This window comes from Rhinoraja longicauda, chromosome 20 (assembly GCF_053455715.1).
Source record: "Rhinoraja longicauda isolate Sanriku21f chromosome 20, sRhiLon1.1, whole genome shotgun sequence".
NCBI classification, from domain to species: Eukaryota; Metazoa; Chordata; class Chondrichthyes; order Rajiformes; family Arhynchobatidae; genus Rhinoraja; species Rhinoraja longicauda.
The window spans coordinates 15,993,798-16,017,413 of NC_135972.1; the positions used below are offsets into that span (position 1 = coordinate 15,993,798).

At 44.2% G+C, this 23,616-nt stretch overlaps 1 protein-coding gene across 3 annotated transcripts in view; it reads left to right on the forward strand.

Moving 5' to 3' along the window:
- Nucleotides 1-23,616, forward strand: part of dgki (diacylglycerol kinase, iota) — a 134,511-nt gene that overhangs the window by 73,162 nt on the left and 37,733 nt on the right. For all 3 annotated transcript variants that reach the window (XM_078417001.1, XM_078417000.1, XM_078417002.1), the window contains exons 12-20: nt 3,255-3,315; nt 5,904-6,017; nt 10,211-10,345; nt 12,879-12,957; nt 14,197-14,252; nt 15,600-15,662; nt 17,629-17,702; nt 18,538-18,649; nt 20,869-21,068. In XM_078417001.1, coding sequence (XP_078273127.1) covers nt 3,255-3,315; nt 5,904-6,017; nt 10,211-10,345; nt 12,879-12,957; nt 14,197-14,252; nt 15,600-15,662; nt 17,629-17,702; nt 18,538-18,649; nt 20,869-21,068 — 894 coding nt within the window. The remainder of the gene's footprint in view (nt 1-3,254; nt 3,316-5,903; nt 6,018-10,210; nt 10,346-12,878; nt 12,958-14,196; nt 14,253-15,599; nt 15,663-17,628; nt 17,703-18,537; nt 18,650-20,868; nt 21,069-23,616) is intronic.

Consider the following 23,616-nt stretch of genomic DNA (forward strand, 5'->3'; position numbering starts at 1 on the left):
CAATTAAACAATTGCAAAGTTGACTGTAATTAAATAATTGTTAACCCCGGAGATGACAAGCTGATTACAGAGAATACACTTTGTGTGAGATTGCCCACACTACCTGTTGAAACAGAATTTACAGGACAATAAAGAGTTGGCTTTGTAAAAGGTATATTGATGTTATAGTCAACACAATCACACAAGTCAAAGCAGAGTTTACCCACACAATGTGTACAGTGAGTGGCCTAATGGTTTAGTTACAGGATTGGAAAATCCAAAGGTCATAAGTATTAGGAAAATTAGGCCATTCGGTCCATCAAATCTACTCCGCCATTCAATCATGGCTGATCTATCTCTCCCTGCTAACTCCATTCTCCTGCCTTCTCCCCAAAACCCCTGACACCTGTACTAATCAAGAATCTATCCCTATCTCAATCTAATCTATCTCTATCTAAATCTATCTCTGCTTTAAAAATATCCATTGACTTGGCCCCCACAGCCTTCTGTGGCAAAGAATTCCACAGACTCACCAGCCTTCAAAAGCTGTGAGTTTTTGGGAAACTGCCACTTTGGGAAACTTCTGGGTAAACCGTGTACGAGAATCGAGTGAAGCTCCCTACACCCCTCAAATTGTTATCAAAGCATAAAAATGCAATCCTATCCTAACATTGAGTGTGCGCACAGAAGTTGCCATGATATGTGTGTGAGAGAGAGTCTTTACTTCTGTGTCAGTACGACTGAAAGTTTTTTTTAAACGGCAGATGCTGGAAATCCGAAGTAAAAACAACAAATGCTGGAAATAATCAGTAGATCAGGCAGCATCTGTGGAGGTAGAAGTGGTGTGAACATTTAAGGTCGGCAACCATATTAGTCATCCACCTGAAAGGTCAACTCATTTGTAGCTGATGAGGAATGTTGCTTTCCCCACAGATGCTGCCTGACCTGCTGAATGTCTCCATTATTTCAATATGATTGGAGGTTCCACTATTTAACCTGGCAGTCACTGAGCATACAGATTAAAATATACACCACATATCAGTTCAACCTGTTCTCCCGGGAAGGAAACAGCTGATTGACTTTCTGAGTTTAGTTTATGTTAGTTTAGCGATACAAACGGAAACGGCCCACCGAGCCCACGCCGACCAGCAATCCCCGCACACTAACACGATCCCACACACACTGGGGACAATTTGCAATTTTTCTGAGCCAATCAGCCTAAAAAAACCTGGATGTCCTCGGAATGTGCGAAAAAACCGGAGCACCCGGAGAAAACCCATGCAGGTCACAGGGAGAATGTACAAACTCCATACAGATATCACCCATAGTCAGGATCAAACCCAGGTCTCTGGCACTGTAAGGCAGCAACTCTACCACTGCACCACCATGCCGCCCATTCTTTCATTCCAACAGGTATTAGGCATATTTCAATTGGTGAAACTATAGATATGCCTCAGATTATGCAGGTATGTCCAAAGATGTTAATTTTGGAATATAAACGTCTCTCTGACTCTCTCTAGGGAACGCATTTATACCTAAAATCATGACAGCTAGCCTGATGACTGAATCCTGAAACAGCTTGTTAATGTTAATTTAACAATGCAGCCTTTACTTTAGTTTTGAGATACAGCGCAGAAACAGGCCCTTCAGCCCACCGGTTCCATACTGACCAGCGATTCCCGCATATTAACACTATCCTACACACACACACACACACACTAGGGACAATTTTTACATTCACTAAGCCAATTTACCTACTTACCTGTACGTCTTTGGAGTGTGGGAGAAATTCGAAGATCTCGGAGAAAACCCACGCAGGTCAGGGGAAGGAAGTACAAACTCCGTACAAACAGCATCCGGGATCGAACCTGGCTCTCCAGCGCTGCAAGAGCTGTAAGGCAGCAATTCTACTGCTGCACCACCGTGCCACACACTCAGGCAATGTAGGAAGGAGTAACTCAATTGATTAAAGGGCCTGTCCCAGTTTGGCAATTTTTAAGGCGACTGCCGGCGACTGTCAAAGTCGTAGCAGATCGCCAAAATTATCTTTTACCCGATGACAATGACCACGACAATGCCGAGTCAGGTCGATGCAAGTTGCTTTTTTTGGTGAAACTAGCACCTGGCTAAGAGATTACACCGTCTTCGGAAACATCGAGAAATTCCCACGCTTACCTGACCGTCAAACTGTCGCCTCCAATCTACCTGTCAAATGGCCTGACGGTAAATAAATTGGTTAAACAAAACAATCTTCTGGTATCTTCAAATGCCTTTTCTTAATTTAATATTACGTGCTTCTAAATGCATCTGCGACAACCTAGCAAACCTGGAGACAGCATGCGACAGCGCCCGCAATAAGCAACGATACTGATGTGCAGCACTTTGGTCAACGTGGGTTGTTTTTAAATGTGCTATACAAATAAAATTGACTTGACTTGACTTGACCTGGCGACAAGCCAGCTGTCGCCGAGAAATTTTTAATTGGAAAAAATTTCCGCAACGCGCTGAGATCCGCTACGATTCATTGAAGACTCCTCATGATCATGCCCACGCGCGACACCCCAGCGAACGTTCGGCGACAGCCTAATCGCCGGCAGTCGCCTTTAAATCGTCTAATTGGGACAGGCCCTTAATGCACCTAAATGCACGCATGCTCAGATATTAGTGTGGGGAGAGATAGAAAGTGTGCATGATGGAGATGGATATTACCCTCGATGAGCAGACTGCCCGTGCTAACTCCAATATCTCCACTTTATCCACAGTGAGTGCTTGAAATACTTAATAGGTCAGACAGCATCCGAGGTGAGAGTTTCAGATCAATAAATGCACATGCCTACAGTTTGGGCCCAGTTGGAGGAGGAATTGACCATGAGTGGTGACCAACCATAGGCCCTGGAACCTCACGTTCCCATCCTGGGAACTATTGCTCTCTATGATTTAGGAGGGGATTTCGGGATCAGTCGATTAAAACAACTTCTCGCAACATCTCTGGAATTCACTACCCAGATGGTTGTGGAGGCTAGTTCATTGGAGGGTGGGGTGGGGTGGGGGGGGGGGGGGCATTTAAATAGGAAGTAGAAACATATTTAAAGGTCAGAGTGTTGCGGACTGTGGAGAACTAGCACAGAAGTCGTGCTCACATTTAATGGCAGGTCAGGCTTTAAGAGCCAAGTGGCCTAATCATGCTCCTATTTTATTAACAAAATGCTGGAGTAACTCAGCGGGTCAGGCAGCATCTCAGCATCTTTGGTAAATGTTTCCTGTTTCCTAAACAGTTTGGAACTCTACAGGAAGGTGGCGAACCTGCGGATTCTGGCCTGTGGTGGTGATGGAACGGTATGTATGATGAGAAAATGAAGCCCTCGCTCAATTGATCGAATTAGGTCTTTATCCCGTTTTTTCCCCACTCATTGCAGTATGAGGGAGATCATTGATGGCCTAAGGAGAACGGGACCATGATTGGGAGCAGGTAATGATACTGTGCTTCCACAGGCTCCCCTTCACACCTCCCCTCCAGCAACAAGCCAACCATCCCTCAGCTCATGACCGGACGTGGGGAAATAATGCTCCTGCTCGATGGGTGCTCTCTGTTATCCTTGGGCATTTGTTGCTGCTCTTCACAGGGGATGGATCTTGGGGGAGAAGTGCTCTCCCCTCCCTCAGTAACGCAGCTACACCAGGCCTCCTGGTCCCAGCCGTACGACGGGTGGAGAACTGATGAGAGGGCAGCTGGGGGGCATCTCCCCGACAGGGGAGGATTGTGCGAGTTGAGGACCGAAGGGGCGAGTGGAGTAAACGTACCACTTTTAAACCTCCCGCTGTGAACTTTGATTTTAGTTTAGTTTAGAGATACAGCGTGGAAGCAGGCCCTTCAGCCCACTGAGTCCGCGCCGATCAGCGATCCCCGCACACTTACACTATACCACCCATACCATGAACAATTTACTCTTGTACCTAGCCAATTAACCTACAAACCCGTACGTCTTTGAATGTGGGAAGAAACGGATGATCTCGGAGGAAACCCACGCGGTCATGGGGAGAATTTACAAACTCCGTACAGACAGCACCTGTAGATTCGGGATGGAACCCGGGTCTCCGGCGCTGCAAGCACTGTAAGGCAGCAACTCTACCGCTGTGCCACCGTGCCGCCACTCAAAATTGAAGATTGAATATTCAAGAGTGTTGACTTGTTATGTGCACCAGATACGAACTGGAACGATGGCATTCCTATTTGCTGCAGCTGCCCAGCCACATTAAACACAACGATGGCATTCCTATTTGCTGCAGCTGCCCAGCCACATTAAACACAACGATGGCATTCCTATTTGCTGCAGCTGCCCAGCCACATTAAACACAACGATGGCATTCCTATTTGCTGCAGCTGCCCAGCCACATTAAACACAACAATGGCAAAAAAATACAATAAATGACCAGTTATTCTAGACTGTGATGATGCAAAAGCCAAAGTGTGTAGAGCATCAAAGGGGGCCGATCCTCACGTTTCTTGTGAATTATTTGCTTTCTGCCTGCCCGGTTTCCTCCATTTTGTTCCTCCCACCATGCTCCCACCCGGGCAGCACTCCATAATTAGGACTGACGATTCTGGAAACACTCAGCAGGTCAGTCAGCATCTGCGGAGAGTGAAGTAGAGTTAACATTTCAGGTCAACTCTATTTCCACTCTCCTTTGTTCACTGGCTTTATTTTCTGGTCAGATCCAGTCCTTGCTCTTTGTGTTGATTTTTTGGGGCTCCAGACATTGCCAACAAGGCCAGTGTTTGTTCCCCAGTCACTTACGTGGCCGTTTCAGAGGGTACATCAGAGCCAAGCGCATAACCCCCTTGGTGAATCTGGAGTCATATGTAGGCCAGATGAGGTAAAGCTGACAGACTCTCTCCCCGAAAGTCATTTTATGAATTGGATTGTTTTTTAAGATAATTTGTGGGACATCATTATTAATGACCACTCTGATCCCTGATTGTAGTTTGTAAATTCATAAATAATAGGAGCAGAATTAGGCCATTCAGCCCTAGTTTACTCCGCCATCTATTTTTTCCTCTCAATCCCATTCTCCTGCCTTTGACACCCGTACTAATCAAGAACCTGTTAATCTGCGCTTTAAAAATACCCAATGACTTGGCCTTTACAGTCGTCTGTGGCAACTAATTCCACAGATTCTCCACCCTTTGACTAAAGAGACTAAAGAAATCCATCCTCATCTCCTTTCCAAAGGTACGCCCTTTTATTCTGAGGCTGTGCCCCCTGGTCCTGGACTCTCCCACTATTATTGACTGAATTTAAGTTGCACAGCTGATGTGGTGGGATTTTGACTTGAGAATCTGCATTACTGCTGTGCTAACTAGCATGGTTTCACCACAGCTCTTCCACTGAACCCAACACCATGCAGGAAGAGGCGGGTTGGTACGGGTAAGACTGGAGAATGACCTTTAAGAGTTGGGGCCCCTGCCATCCATTAGCACAGCATGGGGTATGCAAATGGTGAGCAATGAGCCACTAATGATCGTGAATGATCAGATCAATTCAAAAATGCCAAATCAATGCAAATCAGATCCAATGTTATAATCCGGTCCTATTTCAGGAGTGACTACTGTGCAGCATAAAATAACTTTTAAACATGTAATTCCCTCCAGTGCTGATTGTTATTCCTGATGCCAGGGGAATAAAGTGTCAAATATGCGCACAATGTTAAATTAGAAGTTATAACAAAGATCTACCCCCCACCACCACTCTGGAAACACTGGCATGTTTTACGTTTTGATTTAAAAAGGGCAAACTTTGAGGCTGAATGTATCATCAAGATGTTTAATGATGTTCTCTTTCTGTCTGTCTCTCTCTTGCACGCTCTCACACTCTCTCTTCTCTCTCTCTCTCTGTCTCTCTGTCCGTCTGTCTCTCTCTGTCCAGGTTGGCTGGATTCTTTCCTTGTTGGATGAACTGCAGCTCAGACCCCAGCCTCCTGTTGCAGTCCTCCCACTGGGGACAGGAAATGACCTGGCCCGTACTCTCAACTGGGGAGGGGTAGGTACCTCGCTCTCTCGCCCCTCCCTCTCCACCCCCCCCCCCCCCCCCCCACGGGTGCAAATGGAAGGATGAACACCGAAAATAAATTGCACACACCGGAAATGCTCAGCAGGTCAGGCAGCACCTGTGGAGAGGAAGAAAGAGTTGGCGTTTCAGGTCCGAGACTCTTGATCACAACTGAGTAAGAGAGAAAACAAGTAGTCTTCAGTAACAGAGAAGGTGGGGGAGGGATGAATATCTTCAGAAACCACCAGGCACTCCCCATGTTTTGGTGCTTTTCCTTGCAACATCTGTCCTTTCACCGCTTCCCATCCCACCATCCAGTCTTCCCTGGTGAAACAGCGATTCTCTTGCATTTCCTCCAATCTAGTGTACTGTGTTTGGTTTTCACAATGTGGCCTCCTCTACAGTGGAGGTACTAAACACAGATTGAGTGACCTCCTGCAGTCAGTCCACAAGACTGAACCGGAGCTTCCTGGTGCCTGCCACTTTACTTCTCCGTCCACACCTGACCTATCAGTCTGTGGCCTCCTGCACTGTTACAACCACAATAAAAATCACAATAAAACTTTATTAGCCAAGTATGTTTTGCAACATACGAGGAATTTCATTTGCCATGTGTTACAGTGTTAAAGCTCAATGCTTGCCTGAGCGACAGTCCCACTTTGCCAGGGTGTGTTACAGCTTTCTGTTCCCAACATTCAATTCTTCAATTTTAGATATAATTTGCCATTTCTGCCAATCTGTGATTTGCCTCAGATTTTCTCTCTCAATTAGTGCAGAGGGTTCAACTGGCTTTGTCCCACAGGCCTGCTGTTGGCTACATGTAATTCATTCGTGATTCTATCTTCTAACATTTGGTCTCAAGCTATCAGAGATATTCCCTTTGCCCTATCCATATCTCTCTAACCTTCTCCGCTACTGAAAACACTCTCTTTCCCAGTTTTGACAAGTGGTCCCAGACCTAAAACATTAACTCAGTTTCTCTCTCCACAGATGCTGCCTGACCCATTGAGTGTTACTGGCATGTTCCAGATATTATTTCGAAAAGAATGGGGCATTTGTCACCAGTTGTCAAAATTGGGACTGTACTTGGCAGAAGAGATGGAGGAAGCAGACGCAATCATTACATAGCAATGGGAAATGGGAAGAAAAGAAAAATATTTTTTTAATGTGCAGAGTTAAAGGGCAGGTGTGGTGGGACGAGACCAATTAGGTAGCACTTGCAAAGGCCTAATGCAAGCAACTATAAATGAACGCTCTCGTGTGTTCTATCATGCTGTGATACACATTTCCAACAAAACAGAAAATCATCTCCATGGATCATCCAACCATGAAGCTTGCTTCCAACGGGAGGTAATGGAAAAACTCAGGAGGTATGAGGTCTAGTTTTGAAGTACATTAAAACCCCAATAATCCAGCACTTTGAGACTTTGGTGATGTTGGCCAACAGATTTTCTGGGCGAGTGGATGTTACCCCTGACAATAAGAAGGGTCTCGACCCCAAGCGTCGCCTATTCCTTTTCTCCAGAGATGCTATCTGACCCGCTGAGTTACTCCAGCCTTTTGTTCTGCCCTGTTATTTCAGTTTTTGCTACACACAAAGTAAAATAAATATTTTTTCCATTGTTTGAAAGGAGCAGAAAATATACAAGCCCTTGGCCTAGCCACAAAACCCATCTGACCCTTGGCATTCTGGACCCCAACCCCAACTCCAGTTATTATTCCCTGTACCCCAGCCCTGTCCGCACACCCTGCTTGCAATCTAGATGCCCAGTGTATATTCCAGACTAACGAGTGAGCCAGATGCCAGACCATCAGCATTTCCAAACAATCGAATGCTGGATTATTGGAGCTTGACAGAAATTGTATGAGTAGTTAAGATACTTATCTTAAGTATTGGAAATGTGTGAGAAAGTGTGCGTTAGAGTCCCAAACAATACAGTTAGTAAACTGAGCCATGCAGACCAGAGTGTTCCTGTGCTTGACGTCTACTTCATCGTATTGGACCTTTGATCCACACCAATCCCATCTTCATACAATGACTTGTGAGAAGTACCAGCGTCTGGACATCTGATCAAGCTCGGACTAGGGTTTAACTGTGCAGATCACCACGGTCAAATTGTGTGTTTTCCAGCGCTGTCACGGTACCCAGAACAGTTCAGGCACTTTGACATTAATGCCCTCATGTCTTAAATGTAATTGGATGTAAAATGTGATGATATCACAAAAAAAATGTGATGATGAAGTCCTTTGAGTGCCTCCTTGACAGTCTCCGTGGCCAGTAGTGCGACTCCTCCACCTCTTTTCCCTCCCCCTCGAACATGTCTGAAACATCAAAACACTGGAACATCGAGCTACCAGTGTTGTCCTTCCCACAACTATGTTTCCACAATCACCACAACGTCGTAGTCCGAAGCATCAGTCCAAGATAGATTTTCTTTTCCCCCCCATTTTCCGTATAGTTCTCTCCATGATTATTTTACAAGCCTCTTCTGCAGTAATTATTACTATACTATTGGATAGTCTTTATCTAAACCATATATTGTTCAATGCAATAATTTTTTTATTTTAAAAGAGAGCTATAAGCTGATATAGGGGCTTAAAATAACTTGAAAAGGATTGACTGCGATAAGTGGCTCATTTGGGGAACAATGCCACAGACTTAAAAGATGACTGTTTGCCTTCCTTCTTGCATTTCTATTGTTCCATGTCAGAGCTGCACATTTTATGACCGTTTAATAGGAGAGAGGTTAGAGGGAATATTGGGATTGAGTGTTCAGGAAATGGAGGGCAGACACTAACAAGGGATAGTTGGGCTGCTCTGCCCATATCGGGTTTTTTTACTCCTAAGAAGCTCTTTGTCCTTGGCTTCTGGTGATCTTTGCACTGGTTCCTAGTGAAGGGGAGAGTGGCAGAGCACACAACGCTGGAGACCTGGGTACAATCCTGGTCTTGGGTACTGTCTGTCTGGAGCTTGTGCGTTGCCCCTGTGACCACGTGGGTTTCCTCTGGGTGCTCTGGTTTCCACCAACATCCCAAAGACATGCCAATTGGTAGGTTAATTGGCTACTGTAAGTTTTACCTGGAGTGTTGGTGAAGAGAGGTATCTGGGGGAGGGGAGCTGAGGAGAATGTGGGGAGAATAAAGTGGAATTAATGTAGGATTAGTGTAATTATGTGTTTGAAGATCAACACAGGGTCAGTAGGTCAGAGGGCCTGTTTCTGTGCTGTGTCACTCTATGAAACTCTTGATATATATCTTTTTTGTAATTCCAAGAATATGGAAAAAGAGTTAAGGAGTCAAACCAATTGGAAAGCCCTCGCCACAGTCCGCACAGGATGAGAGGCTCTCTGTGTCATTGATTATATATTCTCCAGTCCATTTTATCTTTCAGGGATCAGAACAAACTTTGGAACCTTGTGGAGGAGGGAGGTAATTGGGGATAATTAAGTCAGGAGACATTCCAAAGATGTGTGGATTAGTGGATTGAATGGCCACTGTAATTTGCCCCTGGAGTGTAGATGAGTGATAGAATCCGGGGTGAATGTAGGGAGAATAAAATGGGATCAGTGTGAATGGGGCCCAGATTCAATGGCCTATTTCTGTGCTGTGATTCTCTGGTTCTAGACTCCATGTAAATACATGGTAGATAGTCAGTGAGCCAGGGAGACCTGAGGAGTCCAAGGTGCTTCAAGTGGAAATCATCCATATGTGTCGTATTTCAAAGTGCAATCCTATCAAAACCAACCACTGCAGTGTCTGTTTAAGTAGATGGAATGTGTAGGAAGGAACTGCAAATGCTGGTTTAGACCGAAGTAGACACAAAAAACTTGAGTAACTCAGTGGGTCAGACAGCATCTCTGGCGAAAAGGAATAGGTTATGTTTTGGGTTGAGACCCTTCTTCAGACTGTTTAAGTAGGTTTGTTATCTGCATAACAGCCGGCATTCCCAACATTTCTGCTCTTTGGAAGGTTTTCCCAAGCAAGATCTAAGATCACGGAAAACAGGAAGGGTATACGTGATTGGGTTTGGCTTGCGAGTCAGCTACGATGCAGGTTCTTCGAGATTAGCTGTGGCCTCTCACAGATTCTGCCTTACAGCATCTACTCAGGAGATGCCAGTGTTAATTACCATTGACCAAAGCACTTGGTGGGGACCTGGCTCAGTTGTAACCTCTCTGCTGCAGGGATACACAGACGAACCAGTCTCAAAAATCCTTTGCCACGTGGAGGAGGGGAACATTGTACAGTTAGACCGCTGGAACCTACAGCTTCAGAACAACCCACATCTACAAGACGACTCGGAAGAAGGGACTCAGAAGGTAACTGCAGCTGGTAACTTTCTTGTGCATTTATTCAATGCTTTTAACTTTTTTTCTGGAATCTCTCTGGCAATATTTCAGCTGAGGTATTTTATCCTGAAAGGCTGTTCAGCAGGGCAGCAAACTAAAAATGTGGCAAAGAATGCACGTGAAGGGTGTGTGGCGCAAAGAGCTGGTGGAACCAGCGGCCCGGTTCAATCCTGACCTCGGATCTTGTCTGCGTGGAATTTACAAATATTCCCTGTGACCCCCCATGGGTTTATCTCTGGTGTTCTGGCTTCCTCCCTCAGACCAAAGTCATGCAAGTTAGACACTATAAATTGGCCACGGTAAATTATCCCTAATGTGTGGGTGAATGGTAGAATCTGGGAGGAGTTGATGGGAATGTGAGGGAAATAAAATGGGATCAGTGTAAAATAAAATGGGATTAATGTAAATAGACTGGTGTGGACACGTTGGGTCAAAAGGCCTGATATGAGCTCTAAGATGAGGCAAATTGGTCCAACTCACCGCAGTCTTTGTGTAGGTCGATGGATTGTCAGATTTAAGGGGCTCGCGGGAAAGGTTGGCTCGGTGTCAAAGTTGCATTATATCCAGGTTTCATCATATTGAGGACAATGGGAAGAATTTGGAATTGAGGGAACAACAGAATCGTGGTCGTACAGCAGACCCAGAGAGGCAAGATGGAAGTGAGGAAAGTGATTTTCTGGTTCAAGTTTCACTCTCTCTCCATCGTTTGTACGAGAGTTCACCCTGCACAAGAGTTCAAGGGAGATCTTGGGAGCTTCCTTAGCTTAGGAACACCATTCAAGTGCTGGGTGAGATCAACCTATAAAACAATTGAGTAGTTGAAAAGGAAATAATGTGTTTGACATGTAAAATGTGGCGCTGTGGATTTTATTATTTCGGCGTTCAGGGATGAATGTGGGGGCAGTGAGACTTTGCTGTGACAGTGGCCGATTTCATCTAATCTGCAGAGATCAATTTTATGGACACATTTATACTGATACATTTGATACATTTACTGATACGTTTAAATTGCCTTTAAATCAATCCCCCAAGCTAAAAGAACTGCAGTATAAGAAAATAACTCCAGATGCTGGTACAAATCGATTTATTCACAAAATGCTGGAGTAACTCAGCAGGTCAGGCAGCATCTCGGGAGAGAAGGAATGGGTGACGTTTCGGGTCGAGACCCTTCTTCAGACTGATCAGTCTGAAGAAGGGTCTCGACCCGAAACGTCACCCATTCCTTCTCTCCCGAGATGCTGCCTGACCTGCTGAGTTACTCCAGCATTTTGTGAATAAAAGAACTGCAATTGTCTGAACTTGATCCTGAAATAGGAGCATACTGCTGTATAATCATTGTTACATTTGACCCTGTGTTTTATGCTGTGCAACACTTGAACTACATGCACATGTTATTTAATAGTAGTAGTAACTTAGCACGGTTTCAGGCAGAGGAATGTACTTTATTGACGCTTTGTTTTGACAGAGCTTTGTCGGCAAGAGCTTCGAATCATTCCACTTACTGACGGGATGTCACTGTTCACCCTTCGAGAGGTCAGAAGTGGCAGGATCCTGTAACAGAAACAAAATGTCAAACATTTGCTAATCCATTATTGCCATAGACGGAGAGGTATAGCACAGAAACGGGCCCTTCGACCCATTGAGTCCGTGCCAACCTTTAACTACACTAATCCTACATGGATCCTTTTTAGGTTCTCCCTATTTTCTCATCAAGTCGCACTCATTCTACCACTCGCCCACACCAGGAGCATTTAACAGTGTCCAATTAAACTATTAACCGGCATGTCTTTAGGTTGTGGGAGGAGCTCCTGGAGGAAACTCAGGCGTCAAAGGGAAACCTGCAAACTCTACACAGACAGCACCAGAGAACAGATTTGAACCTGGTTCACCGCGCTCCGAGACAGTGACTCCACTGGTTTCGCCACTCACTTAGGCAATAATTTAAATCGTGATTGAATCTGTTCCTTCCTATCCCAGTTTTTGCTGCTCACTCACAATCAGCCACTTGTGTGCTCCTGAGCGACTTTGTTGTAAGATCATAAGCGATAGGAGTAGAATTGGACCATTCGGCCCATCAAGTCTACTCCACCATTCAATCACGGCTGACCTATCTCTCCTTCCTAACCCCATTCTCCTGCCTTCGCCCCATAAACTCTGACACCTGTACTAATCAAGAATACGAATCAAGAAACAATTAAGGCTTGTGGGATGTTGTAGAGGGAGATTAAAAGGAAGAAAAAGTGAGTTACAGAATGTGAACTTTGGGATCAATGTGGTAAGATGGGATTTATTCCTTTGGCCAATGCTTGATCACACACAGTTGCTCAGAGAGCATGGTCACTTCAGTGTTTTTTGCTTCACATCGGTCAGCTTACCCATACTTTGTAGGTTGCTGGGTATGTGTCTATGGGCGTGGCCCTTAGCTTCTGACATGGGCTCCTGTATGTAGACAATGTCCAGCAGCTCCGCCACCAGCACTCACTCAATGATTCTCTCTCCGCAGCTTCCACTTGGTGTCTTTAACAATTACTTCAGTCTGGGCTTCGATGCCCACGTGACACTTGAATTCCATGAGTCTCGAGGTAAGTGCTGTACATTCGTGCATGTATTTTGCACTGTACGTGCGTACACATATGCACACAAAATGCTGGAATAACTCAGTGGGACAGGCAGCATCTCGGGAGAGAAGGAATGGGTGACATTTCGGGTCGAGACCCTTCTTCAGACTGATGTCAGGGGAGAGTGAGAGACATATAGATAAGGATCTGTAAGTTGTGAAAACTGGTCACCCATTCCTTCTCTCCAGAGATGCTGCCTGTCCCACTGAGTTATTCCAGCATTTTATGTCTATCTTCTGCGTAAACCAACATCTGCAGTTCATTCCCACATATACACAGGTCTCTAAAGAAGGGTCTCGGCCCGAAACGTCACCCATTCGAGTCTGAAGAAGGGTCTCGACCCGAAACGTCACCCATTCCTTCTCTCCTGAGACGCTGCCTGACCTGCTGAGTTACTCCAGCACGTTGTGAATAAATACCCACACATGCACATATACACACATACACATAGAAACATTTGCACGCACGTGGATATAGATATACACTGGTATACAAAAACATCACCTGCGTCACAGAAATATGTAAATATTGCCTCAGTTGAATGGCATCTCGAAAGGATGTCTCCCACCACCCATTGCTCTCTACTACATACATTTAAGCTACTAGCTTTGGAGTTGCAACACATACCTTCATCTGACAATTATCAGAAGTGTTAATTGTGCACTTGTGTTTTGTCTGGTCTTGTACATTAGTGTCAGAGCTGAATGTGTGCTCAGTCTGAAGAAGGCTTGCAATCCAAAATCTCTACTTCCCTTTTGCCAGCAACCAGTTGCTCCCCTTCAGTGGGCCCACAGTGTTGGTGCCATTTCCCCAGCCAAGGTGCTGGGAAATCTATGGACAGCTTGCTTACTGAACCACAGGGAGTCCACCAGAGAATTCTGCTGTCCTGGGACCAGGTTTCAACCTGAACGGTTCCGACCCAAAATCTCACCTATTCTTTTGCTCCAGAGATGCCACTTGACCTTCTGAGTAACTCCAGCATTTTGTGTCTATATTTTCCATTCAGGAATGGCTCGGTTACAGTTGCCACGGTTGTCTTGCCCTGAGAGAACAACGAGCAGGATCCAGCCTATCATTATGCTTAAATCAATTTGATGTCAATTAACTTTTCTCCTGTGTTTAATTGGTACTGTTTGTTCAAATGGACCGTTAATGACTTCCTGTGCCTTGTATGCTAATCTATGTTGTGTTCTCATTTTACAGAAGCAAATCCAGAACGGTTTAACAGTCGATTTAGGAACAAGATGTTTTATGCTGGGGTAAGTCATTATCAAGTGTGAAAGATGCAAAGTGATAAGAGAGATCTTGCAAGGAAGATTCAGGGTATCTGACCAGCAGCTACAATTTGTGATCCCATGACAGTGCGTCATTAATGAGCAACAGAGAATAGTTGGAGGTATTTATTCACAAAATGCTGGAGTAACTCAGCAGGTCAGGCAGCATCTCAGGAGAGAAGGAATGGGTGACGTTTCGGGTCGAGACCCTTCTTCAGACTGAAGAATGCTGCCTGACCTGCTGAGTTACTCCAGCATTTTGTGAATAAATACCTTTGATTTGTACCAGCATCTGCAGTTATTTTCTTACACAACAGAGAATAGTTGATAATGCAGTTTAATACAGGTAGCCTTTGTTATTGCCAATTGTCAACTATAACCAAGTACATGATTTCCTCCAACCACCCAGCGATCACTCGTGAAACAACAAATTGTTTTCAAATACAAAGCTCTTTTTAACAGCCTAAAATGTACTTTAGTTATTGCAAGCTAAAGATACTAGAGGCTGTTTGTTACATTGTGTAATAGAGTATCATTGTACAAGTGTCGATCCCAGCAATTGCTTGTCAATAATAGTGACCTCCCACAGCGTAACTGGCAGCCTGTGTTTTAAAGAGATGGTGGTGTCTGATTACTTTGCAGATATTCCGTCCACCATAACGGAAATCCGTTATAAAGAGGTCCGTGATAATGAGGGTAGATTGTACACACATCAAACGTTGTGTTGTTAATGCGAGATAGATACAAAATGCTGGAGTAACTCAGCAGGTCAGGCAAGATCACTGGAGAAAAGGAATAGATGACTTTTGGGGTTGAGGCCCTTCTTCAGACTGTTGATGTGAGATCCTGAGTTATATCGTGAATACAGTTTTGAGTTAGTGTTTTAGGGTGTGCATTATTTACTGTTGCTGGCTGCTTGTATTTTGTGGGTAATACATGGGCAGAGTTCGCTGCTGTAGGGTTTGTGTCATTTTCTATATAACAATAAGTGGTCGTTGATTGTTAAGGATTAAGGGGCTTGGGAGATGCTGAGGCTGTGAAAGGCACCAGGTAAATCCAACATTATCTGCTTTCCCGCATGTCCTTCCATTTTTCCTTCTTCCTACTCCCCCACTCCCGTAACCCTGCCCTTTTATACATTTCATACTGGTTGCCTTTGGATACAAGTGGGTTTGTCCCACTGATTGTGGACTGCCGATAACCAGACAGCAGTAAATAACAATTGGGCTTGGCACTGCCTCATCGCTCTCGAGTCAGCCAATGCAGAAATACTCACGCATTGAGTCTTTCCCAGGATGGATTTAGTGATATTTGTAACATTGATATTTGCAGACTGCTTTTTCAGACTTTCTGCAGAGAAGCTCTCGAGATTTATCCAAACACATTAGAGTTGTGGTAAGTGTTGCTTCTGTCACGGCCGCTATTCCACTGTGTAAGAACATTATTACAAATTATTCAGATGATTAGTGTGTATTTGTGTGGGTGCATTTATATATGTACACAACATACATTACATAATGCATATGGCAGGAAACAGCTCAGTTGGATCAACAGATCCCTGCTGGTATTTAAGCTCCTTTTAAGTCTCCTCCTATCCCCCTTTTATTTAAAACCATCAACATCAAGATATTTTTATGTTTAATCATCCTCTGGTTCATCTGAAATCAGGTTCCTCTGAAGTGCCACCATTTAACAAAAGTAACTTAACTAGGAGCAGGTGTGAGCCACTTGACTTCTCAAGACTGCCCTAACATATAATATGATCGTGACTGATCCATTGGTAATCTCAGCTCTGTATTCCAGTGTTGCCTCTGAGACCTCTCACCCCCTTGCTCATCAAGTATCTCGCTCTGCCTTAAAAATATTCAGACACTGTGATTGCCTTTGAGGAAGAGAGTTCCAAAAACACACAACCTCCTGAGAGTAACATATTCATCTCATCTGGGACTTAAGTGGGTGACCCTTTATTTTTAAACAGTAAGCCCTCGACTTCTAGATTTTCCCACAAGACAAAACATCCTCTCCACACCCTCAAGACCTTGCATTTGAGTGTCTTGTCATGTGCACAAGTATGGTGAGGTACTGGTACGATGAAAATCTTGCTACAAGCCTAATCTTTTCAACCTCTTCTCATAGGACAATCTGGCTCTTCCAGTTATCAGCCACATAGTCCTTCTACGAAAACATTAGCATCCTTGAATAAGATGACCAATATTGTACAGATTACTGCAGATGACTCACTGATGCCTTATCTAACTGATGCATAGCACCTGAATGTTGTATTCAATTACAATTCCCCTGGTAATAAATGATAACATTCTGGTGTCCTCTGGCAGTCATTTCCTCCCGATAAAACACGTCACTTATTTGACTTTGTCCAGTTTGTGGGAATTATATTGATAAAATAACTCTTAATTCTTTTAGGAAGGAGATGAGAAGGTATTTCTTTAGTCAGAGGGTGGTGAATCTGTGGAATTATTTGCCTCAGAAGGTTGTGGAGGCCGACAAAGGATATTTTTTGTGGAGGCCTTCAATGGACATTTTTTAATCAGAGATAAATAGATTCTTGATTAGTACGGGTGTGTCGTGGGTTATGGGGGGAAGGCAGGAGAATGGGGTTAGGAAGGAGAGATGGATCAGCCATGATTGAATGGCGGAGTAGACTTGATGGGCTGAATGGCCTAATTCTGCTCCTATCACTTATGACTTATGACATGATTTTAGAACGGTGGATGAATGTTGTGAAATTAATTGAAGATTGTCATCTACTTTACAAGAACAATTGTTTCTGCTGAAACAGAAAATACATTCCTTGCCTCCTGAACCATGAAAAGCCATATTACAATGGGATAAATATCAATTTAATATCTATTCAAATATTTGAAATGGGTAATATTTTTAAAATCATGATTAAACCAAACTATTTACACATTTTAATTCCCATCATCTATTCTGAGTAGATGCATAGACTAATTGTACAATCTGATGGGTCTAACAATCACCTTGCTGTAAATGCACTAACTTTCTTTGTAGGTAGACACAAAATGCTGGAGTAACTCAGCGGGTCAGGCAGCATCTCAGGAGAGAAGGAATGGGTGACGTTTCGGGTCGAGACCCTACTTCAGACTGATGTCAGGGGAGGGGGCGGGACAAAGATAGGATGTAGTAGGAAACAGGAAGACAGTGGGAGAACTGGGAAGGGGGAGGGGAAAGAGAGGGACAGAGGAACTATCTGAAGTTAGAGAAGTCAATGTTCATACCGCTTTCTTTGTAAGTAGATCAGTCTCCTAGAGGTAGGAGATTTTTGATGCAATGCTTAAAAGACTCTATAAGAATTAACTTGGCTTCTCTTTAATCCCAGTGTGATGGCACTGATTTGACACCCAAAATCCAGGATTTGAAATTCCAATGTATCGTCTTCCTCAATATTCCCAGGTGAGCAACTGAAATCAGTCTCCAAAATATGACAAAATAATGCTTGTCAGATTGAGCATGATTTGTCCTGAGATACAGTTTTGAAAAGAGAAATGAAGCTTGCGGTGATCTCACTAATACGATACGATATGATAGAACTTTATTTATTCCAGGAGGGAAATTGATCAGCCAACAGTCATAAAAACACAAAATACCCAAAATACATGAAGCATGAAATTAAAGTAACGAGTGGAAAGGCTTGGGGGATGTGCAAAGATTGGGGGGGGGTGGGGGGTGGAGGGTAGGCGTTCTCAGTCTACCCCACGACAGAAGGGGGAGGAGTTATAAAGTGTGATACCCACAGGGAAGAAGGATCTCCTGTGGCGTTCTTTACTGCATCTTGGTGGAAATATATTAGTCTGGAAACTGCAAACTGACCTCAGTGTTCCTGAACTAAACGACGGAAAATTGGACCGAGGGCTATTTTCTGAATGCTGTTGCGGATGGATGTTTGTTCAGGGCTGGATGCAAGATATTTATGTTGCTGGAAAGCCTCAGTTAAAAGTAGAAAAATCTAGGGAACACGGTGCTGATCAGGCAATAGTAGTACAGGTATTGGGTTATTATTGTCACCGATACCAAGATAAAGTGAATGATAAGAATTTCTGTCCTTTTGGTCAAGGATGGCAACTTAGTTGGCTCCATCCAACATTTTGTTTCCTCCTTCAGTGGAAGATCATTTCCATGAATCTCTTTGCCCAGTGTTTTATGTGGAACGGATGTAACTTCAGCTAAATAGAAATTGTGTGTTGTTGTTCATCAAAACAACTACTGACAGAAGGTATGTCTGATGCAGGTATTGTGCGGGCACAATGCCTTGGGGTAACCCAGGAGATCATCGGGACTTTGAGCCACAGCGGCACGACGACGGCTGCATTGAGGTGATCGGTTTTACCATGGCGTCTCTGGTAAGACCGCACCTTCCTATTCCCATGTTTTTCACGTGTTGTTTAGTGTTGAGAACAATGAATGGGTTTGGACTGAGATGAGGAAAAACTTTTAGGACTGAGATGAAGAAAAACCTTTTCAGCCAGAGAGTTGTGAATCTGTGGGACAGTGGAGGCCAATTCATTGGATGTATTCAAGAGAGAGTTAGATATCACTCTTGGGGCTAATGGAATCAAGGGATATGGGGAGAAAGCAGGGACAGGGTACTGATTCTGGATGATCAGCCACAATCATATTGAATGGCAGTGCTTGCTCGAAGGGCCGAATGGCCTACTCCTGCACCTATTTTCTATGTTTCTATGATATTATTCAGACATATAAGATCCCATGGAAGCCTGACAGGGCAGGACAGGGCAGATGTTAAGAACGCTGTGAAGGCCAAGTCAGTGGATATTTTTAAGGCAGAGATAGATAGATTCTTGATTCGTACGGGTGTCAGGGGTTATGGGGAGAAGGCAGGAGAATGGAGTTAGGAGGGAGAAATAGATTAGCCACGATTGAATGGCGGAGTAGACTTGATGGGCCGAATGGCCTAATTCTGCTCCTATCACTTATGAACGTATAAACGTCTGAGATGTTTCCCCGATAGGGTGAGTTAAGAAACAAGGGGATACAGCCACAATATATAGGATGGGTCTTTATGTGGATGTTTCTTCTCAGACTAGTAAATCACTGGGATTTCTACCCCCAAGGATTGTGGAGGCCAGATCATCAGATATATTTAATGTGGAAATAGATAAATATTTGGAGAGCGACCTGAGGGGGCATGAAGGGCTTAGAAGAGGAGACCAGGTTAGATCTGCCATGATCATGTTGAATGATGGGGCATGCTTGAGAGGCCTAGTGGCCTACTCCTGATCCTATTTTTTGTAATCTTGAATTGCTTGGCGTTAAGATCAGTTCCTCTATGATCCTCTATCGAGTCCAGTGTTACTACCTGTTGAACTTCACCAGCACTTGGTGGTTTGTGGGTTCAGGGTTCTTGTGTGTACTCACCAAACACAACATGAGAAACTGGATCAGAGGTGTCTCCACAATCGTGCCACGTCATTCAATATCACAGCTAATCCTTCACCTCAGTTTGGCTCTCTCAACTGAGTCTCTGATCCCTTTGATTCCAAAGATCTGCCGTTCTTAAATATACTCAGTGATTCAACCTCCACAGTATCCTGTGGAGAACTAAATGAAGAAATTTCTCCTCGTCTCAGTCCTAAATGTCCGACTTTAGACTTTGGAGATACGGTGCGGAAACAAGCCCTTAGGCCCATTCAGCCTGTGCCAACCTTTGATCACCCCATATACTAGCACTATCCTATACACTAGGAACAAGTCACAATTTTACCTAAGCCAATTAACCTACAAACCTGGACATCTTTGTAGTGCAGGAGGAAACCGCGGCACCCAGAGAAAACCCACGTGGTCACGGGGAGAATATGCAAACGGTACAGACAACACCCATACTCAGGATTGAACCTGGGTCTCTAGTGCTCTGCTGGAAGCAGCAACTCTACCACTATCCCACTGTGCCCTCAAAATCTTCTCATCAAGAAACTGCAACTGGCTGTAAATGTTTCCTTCTCTTAGCATCTGCACCAAACCCCTGTCAGAATGTTTTTTTAAATTTCGAAATCTGTCTGTTTTGAGACTTGAGACATTTAAGTTGAAACTAAGGATTTGCTTAGGATCTTTCCCTGTTCGTCCTGTTCACCATCTTCCCAACTGATGTAAATCATGCAGTCTTGTTGAGATGGCCAAACGCTGTTGGATTGTCTATGGCAGGACCAGACATGACCTGAGGAAGTCCTCACTGGTGGACATCCTTGGGAGTCACAGGTCCGAATCTACCTGTTCTTCCCAATTATCGTATACAAATCACTAACCCATACAATGGGTGACGGCAGAAAATAATAGATTTATTTCATTTTTCCTTATTTGCTGATCAGATTTCTGAAATTGATCACTTTCCTCGAGTCCACCATAAATTGTTTCTGAGGTGCTATTTGGTGTTGTCGAAAGCAACTCCACTAAAAGTCCCGGAGGTAATCACTCCTCGTGTTGATGTCGATGTTTCGGGAGACTGTGGAAGGTGGCGGTTTGGAGCTGTCACCTCAGATGTTCAGAGGAGGGCATATCGCCAAACGTGGAGGCCGCAGTAACCCTTGAGCTTTGTCTAATGCAGGCCGCCCTTCAGGTTGGAGGCCATGGGGAGCGGCTGCATCAGTGCCGAGAGGTGATCCTCACCACCTACAAGACCATCCCCATGCAGGTGGACGGAGAACCCTGCCGACTGAGTCCATCGGTCATCCGCATCTCGCTGAGGAACCAGGCCAACATGGTGCAGAAGTGCAAGCGGCGGACCTCCATGCCGCTGCTGAACGAGTGAGTGCTTTCCTTCCTGCTCACTTCCGAGGCCGCGCTGTCCCCATTGCGAATTGTGCCTTTTCATACCCACCATGGAAAGCAGAGGGACATTTTACACAGCTCCTGGAGCCAACGAAACCTGCAATTCACGCCAGTTTTTTTGGAGGCCGATTAAAATTGCTAACCCTCACAATAGAGAACGTAGAATCGAAAGTGGAAAATCAGAACAAGATCGCAAATATAGAAAACAAATATATATTCAAAGTCAGCAAAGTAGTTGTGATTTATATAGCCAAGGTGGCTGGTCATATAGAAAACCAAATAAGTTCATAAAGATGTCTCTACAATGTAATATTCAATTACACAAAGCTGAGTAAGGATCGGCTAAAGAAGTACGGTTTTGCTAAGAAACTAATAATAAGGAAGACTGTAGACACTGACATAATAGGGGAAGAGACTTGAAAAGAGTTGAAAGGACACCTGAGAATTAAATACAAACAACTCACTGGACGTGCCTGAAATATGAATGAGCTCGAAGGGCCGAATGGCCTCCTCCTGCACCTATTTTCTATGTTTCTATGAGCGCTTTTCAGTGGGACAAGTGGGACTTTCATTCATGGAGGCAGGAAAACCACTGCTCTGGGGGCCATTTTAGTTATTTTCATTCTGCTTTCAATGTTCATTCTTTTAATGTTCAGACAATCATGGGGACAATGATTCTTGAAAATGATGCTCTTCTATCAGAATTGAAATAGTTTTAATAATTTGTTAAAAAAATTAGATGAAGGTTTTCTTTTAGAATAACAAGAAATTAGAAGAGCCAGGCTGGGTGATTTTAATCTCAAGATCCTTGGGGAAGTGGACTGAGTGATAATCAATTGCCTGCACTATGTTTCAATAGCTTACTGCTCTCTGGAATGGCTCAGGGTGCACTGAGAAGAAGCTAACATCACCCCCTGATGAAGAAAGTTTATACCACAGATTAAGTAACTTTTGATCTATTCATTTGCCAGCAGAAGTAGGAAAGGATAAGGAGGACCATATTCAGGGACACCCAACATACCTTCACAGAAAGATTGTGTCTTGTAAAGGAAAATAACTGCAGATACTGGTACAAATCGAAGGTATTACAAAATGCTGGAGTAACTCAGCGGGTCAGGCAGCATCTCAGGAGAGAAGGAATGGGTGACGTTTCGGGTCGAGACCTTTCTTCAGACTTCAGTGATACCTTGTGTCTTGTAAATGTCGGTCTGTTTTTTGAAGTTGTGGATGACTGGAGCCCGCTCAAACATTTCCACCTCATATTGTTGTTGACAAGGTTCCCACGCACAATGAAGCCTTGCTTACAGCAGTAAGCTGTTGAGCCACATTGAGGTGGTGGTAGCAGAACATTGGCAGATGCAGAGAGGATAATATGTACAGATATTCTCAACCTCATGCTGCTGAATGCCTCTGACATAGAGCATGGTCAGTGAATCTAGATGGAAAGTGGACTTTTGTTCATTTGTGCTCGCAGGATAGACCTTCATCCACCAGGAAAACAGTCCGTGCATCTGTCTCCATGATTTTCTAAACATTAGAAGAAGTAAATGACCCCACAGAGCAGTAGTCTTCCAACCTCTATGAATGAAAGCCCCACTTGTACAAATCTGGTAAAATATGAGCCCTCCTCATGCTTCACTTGATGAACACTTGACCATAATATCACTGCCATTCCTTCTCTCCAGAGATGCTGCCAGTCCCGCTGAGTTACTCCAGCATTTTGTATCTACCTTCACTGGCATTAGACCTGTCCTGGGCAGTCCAAAGCTTGGCTACTTCCTTAAACCTTTGCCCATATTTTCCCCAAAGTCACAGTTTAGTGACTGTGGCTTTGTTGAATGCCTTTAACTGGCTTCAGATGAAACTCCCCTTTGCATCAGTGACGAAACGATTCAACCTTCCTGGTGTCAGACGCATGATACAAGGCAGAGTGATGCAACCCATTGCTTACTTTGTAACAGTAAGCAATGGAGCCAAAATGTGGGAAGTTCAGTGAAGACCCCACTGTGGAGTGGGGAATGGCAGGCTCCAAACATGTAAGAACCACCCAGTGCCCCAAGCCCAGATCAGGATCAGGCCACACTTGACTGTTATAGTTGAGCCTCGGGAGCAAAGAATGGTCATTTGGGAAAGCAACAAACGTAAGCCGATGTCTATTCAGTGTTTTCTGCAGAGAAAAGATTTGAAAAAGAACATAGCATTAATTCCAACTTGATCGACCCATCAGAAACTAATGGGAATGGAAACATTGCAGGTGTTATACCTGCTCAGTTTGTTTCCATTGAGAGGGCCATTTCAAGTAAAACAGTGCTCTTCCCAAACCTGTGGAATCCTCACCTGATGAATCGTTTTAGTTTTTCTTGGTATAAACCCTCCCTTCTCCCCTTGGTTTGATCTTTGTTTTTACACCGTTACACTGTTTTCTGATGCTGTGGATGGAAATGATTGACTTTCCACTGGTTTCTTCTCAGTCTAAATGTGGTGTGTTTCTCTCTCCTCACTGATCCATGTTGCGCTTGACATG